The 12,085-nt window shown below is 53.4% G+C and overlaps 1 protein-coding gene across 2 annotated transcripts; it reads right to left on the reverse strand.

The window, feature by feature from the left end:
* Nucleotides 1–77: 77 nt before the first annotated feature.
* CFAP410 (cilia and flagella associated protein 410) lies at nucleotides 78–7,060 on the reverse strand. 2 transcript variants are annotated; one of them, XM_068421122.1, is made up of 8 exons: nucleotides 6,967–7,060; nucleotides 6,382–6,400; nucleotides 5,620–5,666; nucleotides 4,014–4,243; nucleotides 3,216–3,387; nucleotides 2,628–2,721; nucleotides 950–1,118; nucleotides 78–544 (listed from the first exon to the last, which is right to left on the reverse strand). In XM_068421122.1, exons 1-7 carry the CDS (start codon nucleotides 7,041–7,043, stop codon nucleotides 993–995), a joined length of 765 nt encoding a protein of 254 aa, XP_068277223.1. In that variant the 5' UTR covers nucleotides 7,044–7,060; the 3' UTR covers nucleotides 78–544; nucleotides 950–992. The 2 variants fall into 2 exon arrangements, with proteins under 2 accessions (XP_068277223.1, XP_068277222.1); XM_068421121.1 differs by having other exon boundaries at nucleotides 78–1,118.
* Nucleotides 7,061–12,085: the final 5,025 nt, after the last annotated feature.

Below are 12,085 nucleotides of genomic sequence, written 5' to 3' on the forward strand. Positions count from 1 at the left end.
TAATGGAGCAATGCCCACAGTCAGTTGTTCTCGCTCCGGTCGCTGAACCACCCCCCCAGCCACAACTTACTCAGTCCTAGAGGGATAATTGGGTTTATTCGGTACGGCACAACGTTTCAGTTTGTATTTAATGGCTCTACAAAATCTTAGTAAACGCAACTTTTGCGGTTAAAGAGACAAGCAAACCAGACAGCAACGCTTGGCTTGTGTTCTCCTAACTGCAAAACACACAGGGGCTTCTTCCTCTGATATTAAGTTTTCTTAAGCTGCTTTAATGCCTGCAGGGGCAGGCACGGGTGAGAGTACAGCCGAGCATTCAGGGTCTGGGGGAGAGTCGTTTCTGTTTCACCTAGGCTGCCCCGAGCTGTTCTTTGGGCTGCCTGACCACCGAGTCGGATGCTGCGTGCACTAACGAGGACCAGAAGAAGTCAGGAGTTAAAGATAAATGAAGAATTTAACGTTGACCTTCACAATCGGCACCGGACAGTTCTTGGTGATCGTTTCAGGCAGCGTCTCCCCTCCGACAGACTTCACAAAAACAAACCTTTGTGGTAGAAACTGCCTTCAGAGCGTGCTACGCATGGACAGAGGCAGGCCAAGGCTCGGGAGCCACCAAGCAGTGACCTTTGCGGCTGTCAGCAGGCTTTGCCATCCCCCTCCGACCGCAGAGCACAGCAGCACCTCTCGCTGCAGCCCCGCTCGCTTTTGCTTTGCTGATTCCCCAGCAAACAGCCCTGGCGACACGAGACACGATCGTTAACGGAGGCTGCAACGCAAGCAGGAAAGCTCCGGAGAGCCGGGTCAGGCGCTGCCAGCCCCAGCGTGATGTGCACAGCCAGGGGCGATGGCAGGAGCTACAGGGCAGCCAGCAGCACCCCAGAGGCGCAGCGGGAAACGCCGAGGCTTTGGCTGCAGCCAGGCACGGGTGGGCAGGATGGAGCTGTGGGACCTGGGGCTGGCTGGTGCTCTGGGGTGGTTTGTGATGGGCACCGTCAGTCCTCCTGCAGCTCCTTCTTGCGAAAGGCCTGGAGCCTCCTCCCCACCGTCTGCTGGACAATCTCCAGACCCTCGGCGTCCAGTTCCTTCATGAGGAGCAGGATGGCATTCAGGACGTTGTTCTGTCAGGAGGAGACAGACGCCGCTTTATACAAGCATGTTAACGCCAGCCCAGGAAAGGACACTTGGTTTTCAAAGAGCTGCTCTTTCGAGGAACTCCCCCACCATCACCACCACCTGCAGCTACAGGGACAGATCAACCAAGCCCTGAGGGCAGACATGGGCAGGGATTGCATGTGAGGAGGTGAACAGGAATGCAGGACAAGCCCGTCCACCCTGGACTGCCCACACGCCTCTGGCTCCTGGCCTCCCTCCCAACTGGCTTCTGTAAGGAAAAGAGCATCCAAGGGCGGCCGCCCTCTCTTGCCAGCGTGACCGCGTGTAGGATGGGAAAGGACAGGACCCCTCTGATCTGAGGAATAACAAGAGCTGGTAGAAAGCACGAGCTGGAAGGAACCCCTGAAGGTCCCCAGCCCACCCTCCCACCGACGCAGGACTACTGCCAACACCAGACCACGGCTCTGTCACACCACCTCTTGAAAAGCTCCAGGGAGAGATTCCGCTGCCTCTCTAACTAACTGTCCTTCTAGGGAAAACCCTTCTCCTAATGTCCAACCTGAACCTCCTCTTGTTTAACGCTTTCTCTTCCCAAAGGCCAGAGCCTGCAGTACTACTCATGGTGCTGCAAAGTGCGTTTAAAACATGAACAAAAGAGAGATCACAGGCAACTAATACCCATGAACCTAACAAAATGAGGCAGAACGTGGCCTAGATCTCACCCTCCCAATGGAAGGGATGGCACGGAGCCCAGCAGACAGCAATTCCCAGCTGAACAGCCCAGATCCATGAGGTTCCCCCGAGGCTACACCATGGAGGGGTCTGAGGAATCACCTAAGCTTTCAATCCAGCAGTCTCCCTTCTGCCAGGCCAACAGTCTGCCACCTGCATTTCAGCCCGTGCCCAACTACGTGTTCTTAGCACGACCCCAGTGAAGGGACGCACAGGAGCTCAAGTGCAGGCAGATCAAGAGGACGAACTCCATCGGGCTTTCTTTACGTTGCATGATGTCTTAAAGATAGAAGAATAGACTATTTCAGTTGGAAGGGACCTACAATGATCATCCAGGCCAACTGCCTGACCGAGTCAGGGCTGACCAAAAGTTAAAGCATGTTGTTAATGGCATTGTCCAAGCCCTTGGGACATCAACCAGCCTGTTCCAGTGTCTGACCACCCTCTTGGTAAAGAACTGCTTCCTCATGTCCAATCAGAACCTCCTCTGATGCAGCCTTGAACCAGTCCCACATGTCCTACCACTGGATCGCAGGGAGAAGAGCTCAGCACCTCCCTCTCCACGTCCCCTCCTCAGGAAGCTGCAGAGAGCCATGAGGTCGCCCCTCAGCCTCCTTTTCCCCAAAGCAGACAAGCCCAGCGTGCTCAGCTGCTCCTCACAGGACATGCCTTCCAGCCCTGCCCTCCTCTGGATGTATTCAAGGACCTTCATATCCTTCTTAAATGGTGGGGCCCAGAGCTGCACACAACAAAAATCAATTTAGACTTTAGAAGATACTCACTCTGTTCTTCCGGTTGCAGTCTGTCTCTCGAGGTGAAAAGGAGGAAAATTTATCCCTGGGAACAGGCTTCATACCAAGCTCCTGTCGAATTTTGCTGAAGAAGGGGAGGAAGAGCCAATGTTACTATGACCAGCTGGCAGAACCTTCCTCTGCCAGGCCAATCCCTTCTAATCATGGGCAACCACGCAAGAAGTATCCAGCTGAAGGACTTGAGGCACATCTACTCACACCCCACCGCTGCCTACAGACCACAACACCCTCAACCAACACGTGCCACAGCGCTGACGTGCACCAAACCAGAGCTAAGAGGGAATGGACGGGAGTTCAGGCTTCAGAGAGGATCCAGCTCTGCACATGCAGCTTGAGAGCAAGTACCCACCTACAGAAGAGCCTGTTTTGCAGATAGGGAACCAGCCCCAGAAGTGCTATTAAACCAGCACAGCTCCACCACGGTAACTGGAACAACAGGAATCTGCACCAGCTGCAGGCCTGGCCCGTGGGATATCAGGGTTGGCTGGCAGGGTCCTTTCATGCTACGCGCGAGTTCAGCCCTGAAATCCTAACGTAAGCTCACAGGCAAGCCCTCACTTTGTCTCCTCCAGGCTGAAGTCCAGCAGCTCGCTCTCGGTCTCCATCGTGGATTCAGCAGCGCTGGATTCAGTGGACTCGGGGCAGCTGATCTCCATGCTCCTCCTGGCTGGTGGGGCCGTGATCTCCTCACCATCAACCAGGGCCTGGGACAGTTCTTCCTCTGTCACAGCTGCAAAAGCCAAAACAAAACCCTGCTGCAAAGAGCTCCAGCATCTCTAACGGGGCACGTACTGCTGCTGCAGAGCTACTCCACACGGGGTTGGTCTAAAAATCGTCCTTTTTCCTGGCCTTTTGCTTTCCTCCTCCTCCTCCTGCAGTCAAACCTGCACAGGAAGATGCTGGCGGCTCTCACCAGTCTCTCAAAGTGGGGAATGTATCAGGGAGGGATGCAAACACGCTTTGCTATTTCTTGTCTCTGGAGAACGCTCCACAAGCCACCAAATTACTGCTACCAGAGGGAAAAGCTTCTCATTTTTTTTTACGACAGCAGATCCAATTACAGAATCTTTGTTTTGCAACAGCAAAGGAGAGAGCTCTATAAAACCACTAATTAGTGGCGTTGTCTCAGCTATAATGAGGCACCCTCAGTCCTGCTAGTGTTAACTCTGACACTGCAGGGAAGGGAGAAAACAGCTTAGAAGTGGTGGATCTTGCAGAGGGGATGCTCCACCTCTAACACAGCCTGACTCAAGGAAGAGCCAAAGGACACCCTAAAGAGAGGAACCAACACATCGCTGGTTTCCAGTTCCCCCCTGCCCATGGCTCGGGGCTGCTCGTTCACCTGCAGACACCCACCTTGGTTATCGAGCTTCTGCAGGCTGGGAAGGTTCCGCAGCACCGTCATTCGGTAGCGGTGGGGGTCTGACCCGCAGCAGGGATTTTCAGACAGCCACAGGACCCTCAGCCTGGGGAGGTTTTTGAGGTAGAAAAGCTCATTTAGGCTTGTAATGTTGTTCTTCCTCAGATAGAGTTCACTCAGGTTCTGGCACTGATTCAGCGGCTCGAGGTCCGAGATGCCGTTCACGCTGAAGAGAAATGGGAGGATCAGAGACCAGCGAGCCCGTCCCTCCCTCGCTGTACCGTTCAGGTGGGAGCACGGCAGCCCCCGCAGCACAGCAGCTTTCCAGCCCCCTTTTCCTACAACAGCTTCCCTGAGGAGCCTCACCCCGGCACAGCACGGCGTTCAGGGGCCTATGGTTTTGCACTGAACGAGAAGATAGTGTTTCATCTTTCTAAACAGAAGAAAGAATTAAAAAAGCAGGCTCTCCTCTCTGCTAGAGGTGAGAAACAGCGTTTGCTTCCCCCAAACACCCATCGCACTTGCACCCTTCTCTATAGCAGCTCCTCAGACGCACTGAAGGAGAATCCATGGATTTCCAAGCTAAAAAGCTCAAATTCAGACAACAATGGCTCTGCAGGATGCCCAGAACAGGTGAGGGGTGGATGTGTTATGGGGAGGCTTATCGAAATGAAAAGCTCTGTGAGATCTGTGTATCCTGGGCTGCATCCCCAGCAGCGTGGCCAGCAGGGCGAGGGAGGGGATTCTGCCCCTCTGCTCCGCTCTCGTGAGACCCCCCTGCAGTGCTGCATCCAGCTCTGGGGCCCCCAACACAAGAAGGACACGGAGCTGTTGGAGCGAGTCCAGAGGAGGCCACGGAGATGCTCAGAGGGCTGGAGCCCCTCTGCTCTGGAGACAGGCTGAGAGAGTTGGGGCTCTTCAGCCTGGAGAAGAGAAGGCTCCGGGGAGACCTTCTAGCACCTTCCGGTACCTGAAGGGGCTACAGGAAAGCGGGAGAGGGGCTTTTTACAAGGGCGTGGAGTGATAGGACGAGGGGGAACGGTTTTAAACTGAAAGAGGGGAGATTTAGATGAGATCTGAGGAAGAAATTCTTTGGTGTGAGGGTGGTGAGACCCTGGCCCAGGTTGCCCAGAGAAGCTGTGGCTGCCCCCTCCCTGGCAGTGTTCAAGGCCAGGTTGGATGGGGCTTGGAGCAACCCGGTCTGGTGGAAGGTGTCCCTGCCCGTGGCAGGGGATTGGAACTAGATGGGCTTTAAGGTCCCTTCCAACCCAAACCAGTCTGTGATTCTGTGATACATGAAGCATTTCAACAAGCATTCTGCAAACCGGCCCTATACGGAGGCCCAGAAGATCCCACCCAAACTATGGAATAGGACTTGGGGAGCAACAATCCTACGAGGTTTTAACACCTCTCGAAACCAGGACTATTTTCTCAGGTAGCAAAGGGCAAGGAGCAGAATAATAATCATTTCTGTGTCTCTGCTGCTTGAGAAATGGGGCACGAAGAACCAGGCAGCTCAGACACACGACCACAGAAAGGTGGTAAGAAACCCAAGGCCCAGCCCCAGGAGAAAGGCGATTTCCCCCGCAGCGTGACATTCACCTGAACGTGATCACCTCGATGTTGGGCAAATCCCGGCAGATCGATATCTGGGCAGGAAGAGACAGAAACAACAAGTTGGCACTCCCAGAAAAATAAATCACATAAATAAAAGCAATTTAAAATCACAAACAAGCAAGATAAAAGCAAGAAGAGGAATTTTGGTTTGCTGCAGTCTAAGCCAAGCTTAACGCCAGCAGGGCGATTTGCTGCTGCGGTCAGCGCAGAGTCAGCAGCTCCTCCGGCCTCTCCGCACACACCAGCCAGCAGCACATCAGCTCTGCCATCCCCGAGGTGTTTTTCCAGCCACTGCACACAAGAGGGGACCCCTCTTACCCCAGCAGCCCTCTCCTAACAAGGGTACGTCACCCAAAGTCCCAAACAGACGAGGTAGGGCTCAGGGTCCTGCTCTCTGTGGGTCCATGCGGGGCCTCAGAGAGGAATTTTCCACGCGCTCTCTGGAAACGACAGCGACCCTTTTTGTTGTTGTTATGAGATGCTCATCAACCCTGAAAGGCACTGCGGCTCGCAGCCCAAACCTGGGCCTGTGCCCTCCTCGGCGCCCCATCGACCCCACGCCCTCCCCAGGCTAAAGCTTCCCTCGGGCTGGGCCGCACGCTGGGGCTCCCCATGGCGGCTGGGAGCCGTGGGGCCCTTCGCACGCCGCACGCTGGGGCTCCCCATGGCGGCCGGGAGCCGTGGGGCCCTTCCTCGGTGCCCGGTGCAGGCAGGACGGGAGCGGGCCGTGGGCTGTGCCGTACTTACATCGGTGAGGTGGCTGCCCCTGCGGGAGGAGAGCGGGGGTCAGCGGGGGCATGGCAGGGCCTCGCTGCCCACCCACTGCCCCTGCACCCCCACCGCCTCCATCCTGTCCCCACCAAAGCTGCTCCGACCCCACCACGGGCCTTGTTGTTCCACCTCCGGGCTGCCTGGCCCCCCCGTACCCATCCCTGCCTGCCCCCCGTACCCACCCCTGCCTGCCCCCATACCCAGCCCTGCCTGCCCCCATACCCATCCCTGCCTGCCCCCCGTACCCACCCCTGCCTGTCCCCCGTACCCATCCCTGCCTGTCCCCCGTACCCATCCCTGCCTGCCCCCCGTACCCACCCCTGCCTGTCCCCCGTACCCATCCCTGCCTGTCCCCCATACCCATCCCTGCCTGCCTCTATACCCATCCCTGCCTGCCCCCATACCCACCCCTGCCTGCCCCCCATACGCACCCCTGCCTGCCCCCATACCCAGCCCTGCCCCCCCATCCCTGCCTGTCCCCCCCCCATCGCTGCCCGCCCCCAGCCCAGCGCTGCCCGCCCGCCCCCCGCCGGGCCCCGGCCGCCCCCCGCCGTCCCCCACCAGCAGTTGAGGCGGCGGACGCCGTCGAGCGCGGCGGCCTTGGCCCGCGCCAGCACGGCCGCCCGCGTCAGCCTCATGGCCGGGCCGGGCCGGGCCGGGCCGGGCCGCGCCGCCGCCGCCGCCGCCGTCGCCAGGGGCGGGACCCGCCGCCCGCGCAGGCTCCTCCCGGCCGGGCCGCGCCGGGCCCTGGCGGCGGAGCTCGGCGGAAAGGCCCGGCCGTCCCCTCCCCGGCCCGGCCTCCGCGGCTGCGGCGCGCCGGGGGCCGGGCACCGGCGGCATCGTCCCCCCCCGGGCCTGTGCCCAGCCCCGCCCGCAGCAGGGTGCGGGCCCTGGAGCTCCCGGGGGTGCGGGTCGCTTTAATTACTTCATGATTACGTGTAAATTATGTTATTCATTTCGTTACATCTTACTAGAGAGTGTTTCATACATACGGCTACACCTTTAGGGAGATATATTTATATCTAACTTTACACGTGAGTATATTTACCCCTATATCTGCATATATATATGAAGGGTGCATAAATAAAATATATATTGGTACATATTAATATTAAATACTCCGCTCTCGTGAGACCCCCCTGCAGTGCTGCGTCCAGCTCTGGGGCCCCCAACACAAGAAGGACACGGAGCTGTTGGAGCGAGTCCAGAGGAGGCCACGGAGATGCTCAGAGGGCTGGAGCCCCTCTGCTATGGAGACAGGCTGAGAGAGCTGGGGCTGTTCAGCCTGGAGAAGAGAAGGCTCCGGGGAGACCTTCTAGCACCTTCCAGTGCCTGAAGGGGCTACAGGAAAGCTGGAGAGGGGCTTTTTACAAGGGCATGGAGTGACAGGACGAGAGGGAACGGTTTTAAACTGAAAGAGGGGAGATTGAGATGAGATGTGAGGAAGAAATTCTTTGCTGTGAGGGTGGTGAGACTCTGGCCCAGGTTGCCCAGAGCAGCTGTGGCTGCCCCCTCCCTGGCAGTGTTCAAGGCCAGGCTGGATGGGGCTTGGAGCAACCTGGTCTGGTGGAAGGTGTCCCTGCCCGTGGCAGGGGGGGTTGGAACTAGATGGGCTTTAAGGTCCCTTCCAACCCAAACCATTCTGTGATTCTATGAATATATAGAAATATACATATATATTAATATATAGAAATGTAGGTCGCACTGCTGACTGCACCAGCACCAGGAGCCCCAAGGTCAGTCCTCCTCCATCACGTTTTGGGGTACAATTGCTGTGATGTGCCTCCGTTTTGTGTCTTCAGGGGCTTAACACGCCGCTTTGGTGGTTGAAATGAAAAGGCCTGGAGAAGCGGTATGGTTAGCAAAGACTGACAGTCCAAACTAAGGGGTTAGTGCAGTTTTCTCATGTTTTTCTGCATGTTTCTGCCTTACTCATCAACAGGAACAACTGCAGGATGGAGGCTGGAGGTTATTTAGTTGTTTATGCTGGTGTTTTGGTGCAGCAGTTCAAGTAGGTTGGAACTGAACCCTTGGGTGTGGTGGTGGTGATGGCCTTGTGCTGGGGGCAGGAGATGGGTGGCACTGAGCTCCCTACCTTCCTTATCACCGTGCTTCTCAGTAAGCGAAGGGCTAAAAGTTTCAACTAATTTTCTCTACAACAGCCCTCACTTTGTTTTTATTAATGTTCTTATCATATGAGAGCAGAACATTCGTAGCCTCTAAGGTGTGAGCACAGTTGAGACAACATTGAGTCATTACAAAAATTAAGAATCTATAAAAGAATTAATTCTACCTAAGCTCCTAAATTTGGTACCCAGGAGGTGAGTTAAGACTGCACTTCTTGGAACCCTGCTGAAGTATTGTCCAGTTGTATTTTATGCATTAATTTTATTTGTTCCCATAACTTTCAGACATCGGCTGAAATCCTTCCACTTTGTGTCATAAGCACAGCGAACGTTAGTAACTTCACCTGTGACCAAGAGGGGTAAAACCCCTCATTAACAGTCTCGGATGGATCACTTCACCCAGCGTCTGGGGAGTCCCACGTCCAAGCAGCTCTGGAAAAGGGACACAAGTGACACGACTTGGGAACTCCTCCGTCCTTCGCAAATTCAAATGGTTTCAGTCTCCAAAGTAGCGATTGCGGTGAGTTCCTCCATCACTGGTCGTTGTTCATCTACTCAATGATCCTCAGGTAGTTGTTTAACGTGAATGGTGGATCCAGGCTTCCTTCCCTGCAACTTTTGCAGCAAAGTAAGAACTTAATAACAGTATACAGTCCCTCCCACCTGGGTTCCAGTTTAGATTTACAGGCAAATACTTTTATTAGAACTCCATTCCCACAGCAAATCGTGTACCTGGATCTCTGGAGGGGTGGGTTTGTACCACTGAGCATGATCCCTTTTAATTTTGAAACTTTTTTGTAGATGATTTTGTATCCCTAATACAAATTTGGTAACTCATTCATCTCCATCTAAGAGGCTGGTCCTAGCAGGGACAAAGGTCCTGGGTATTGCTAAGTGTCTGCCAAACACTGTTCCTCTTGATGATAACCTTAGAGGTTGGCGAGGGCTATTTCCAATATCCCATTCCTAAAACTTCAGGCCACTTCACGCCCACCTGACTACAAGTTTGAGTAATTTTATTATTTCTTTTCAGTTTCCTGGAGCCTTCGGTATGAACTGGACAGCGTACTACAGCGATTTCCTTTGAAGCTTAATAGCTTCCAACAGCATTTGGATTTTAGTTCCCTTAGAAAGACTCTTTTCCGTGGAGGTAAGGAACTCTCATGCTGTCCATAGCACAGCTGTTGCATGACACACTCCGTAAGTGTATTTAGAATCAGTATAAATAATTATCCCTTGATGACGTCCCCACCAGGCTGCTCCTTTCTGTGACAGTCGCTCTTGCTGCTATCGCTCTAACACAGGATTTATTCCCTGCTGCTCCAGGATCCAGCTGAGCTGAGTAATAAGCCACAGGGCAGCGATGTGGATCTAGCTTTTGAGTAAGGACTCCGCTGGTTACTCCTTTGTTCTCCTGCACAAATAGTTCAAAGGGCTTGGAGTAATCCGGCAATCCCAGGGTCGGAGCAGAAGCTAAAGCTCCTTTTATAACTTGGAAAGCCTTTTCTCTCTCTGGACCACAACACATAGGCTCTATTTCCTCTGCCTTGGTAGCCTCTGCCTGTGGCTTACTTAACTCCCCTAGTCCCGGTGTCCAGGGTCTGCAATATCCTACAGGGCCTAAAACTCCTCGCAGTTGTTTCTTTGTTACCAGTCCAGGTATTTCTAGGACAGCTTGGACCTGTTCTGGGTCTATTAATCTTTGTCCTTCTGTTAATATAAATTCTAAATATTTTACTTCCTGCAGCTTAGAAAGAGATGTATGGTGAAGTGATTACCTTTTTCTGCTAAAGCAGTACGTAGATAAATAGTATCTTTTAAGCAATCTTTGTATGTCTTGCTGGCAAATAACAAATCATCTACATATTGTACAAGTATAAAACCTCCAGGTAATATAATATCTTTCAAATTTTCTCCTTGCCACCCCGGCATGCGATCCTTAAAATAGTTGCAGATGTCAGAGGTGGTTTGGTTCACAAACACACTTGCTGCCCATTTATTATTAAAAGTAACACTGGAGTTGGGGGAGGAACATTTCATGCCCACACGCACATACCCCCAAGTGGCTGCATTACAAGAGGATTAGGGAACCCAGCAGAAGCAGTGGGGACAGCAGAGGCAATTGGGGGGGCCTCTTCGCCCAGGCAACTAGCGATAGGACAAGAGGACACAGCCTCAAGCTTCGCCAGGGGAGGGTCAGGTTGGACATTAGGAAGCATTTCTTCTCAGCAAGGGTCATTAGCCATTGGAAGGGGCTGCCCAGGGAGGTGGTGGAGTCACCATCTCTGGAGGGGTTTAAGAAAAGCCTGGCCATGGCACTTAGTGCCCTGGTCTAGTTGGCAGGATGGTGTCAGGGCAATGGTTGGACTCGATGAGCCCAGAGGGCTCTTCCAACCTCATTGATTCTGTGATACAGAGGGAGGAGTGTAGGGTGGTGCAGGCTCTGCAGGTACCTCGGTTAAATTACTCACAGTTGCTGCAGCTGAAGTTCTTTCTTGAGGTTTTCGTACTCATTTTCGACCATCCTCTTTATGGTGGTCATATGCCCTGTTATCCCATACATACCAATAATCCATTTGCTGAGGTTTTTCATCTTCCAAAACTGTCTGGAGTGTAGCCAATTTCTTTAATTTGAAGGATCCTTTGCCTGGAGTCCCATCTGGGTCACCAAACTGTTAGGGAAATTACACATGCCAGCCACCGTAACAGGGTTCGACTCCAGGTTTCTGCATAAGCCGAAAGACAGATTCCTTTGCAAAAGTACTTTTTATTAATAGTGCCACAGCTCGAGCTGGGTGCCTCTGAAGAGGGACCCCGAACAAAGAAATCCCTGGGCAATTATACTCTTACCATCTAAGTTCCCCAACCCTCAAACCATAGCTTGGACCACGGTGTCACGGGAGGAACAGCAATGTACACGGCTTTGCTGTACTTTTGTTCTCCAAATCCTGGGCTGTTTTCACCCCCAGTGGAACATGGAAACACCCAAGCGCACTTTCAGCTGCCCAGCTGCACAATCCCAGCCCCAGCCATGCTTTGCTGCGCTGTCAGCAGCGAAGCCTGCCCCTGAAACAGGCTAAGTAGATTAAGGAATCTTCTCTAGGTGCCACAGAGAGATTTTTGTGCTCATCTTGCTGACAAAAGTACAGTTCAGTCAGTTTAAACATACACACCCTCCCCTGTCTGCTCTGACACCTCTCTTGTGACTGAAACGTGCACAAAAGATTGTTTCATTCAGGTTAATTAAATAAAATCTATTTTAATCCTCAGTTTAATATTGCAAGTAGTATCGATAATAATCTCAGGCAAACCTCCTCACCGGTCTTTTAAAAAGTAGAGAGCTTAAATAATGCATATAGACTTGTAAAGTGCATTAAAGCCTGGAGAGAAGGACCAAAGAACCACTGAGGTTTGGGACCACACAGTCTTGTAAGGTTCCATAAGACCAATTCCAATCCCTGGCATGTCCACCTCCTGCTCATAGCCCTGCAGTGTCACCTAACAGCTCTTTCAAGGTGCAGAGATTGAACTTCCCCACTGAAAGCTCCCCAGGC

Source organism: Nyctibius grandis, chromosome 32 (assembly GCF_013368605.1).
Source record: "Nyctibius grandis isolate bNycGra1 chromosome 32, bNycGra1.pri, whole genome shotgun sequence".
In the NCBI taxonomy this organism is placed as follows: domain Eukaryota; kingdom Metazoa; phylum Chordata; class Aves; order Nyctibiiformes; family Nyctibiidae; genus Nyctibius; species Nyctibius grandis.

Bases quoted from the DNA above. Each gene is read 5' to 3' on its own strand.
- CFAP410 (XM_068421122.1), bottom strand. From the start codon at position 7,043: ATGAGGCTGACGCGGGCGGCCGTGCTGGCGCGGGCCAAGGCCGCCGCG. The intron at 3,388-4,013 runs GTGGGTGTCTGC...TGGCTTTTGCAG, and splicing joins GCAGAAGCTCGATAACCAAG to CTGTGACAGAGGAAGAACTG. The intron at 1,119-2,627 runs GTGAGTATCTTC...TCCTCCTGACAG, and splicing joins ACTGCAACCGGAAGAACAGA to AACAACGTCCTGAATGCCAT.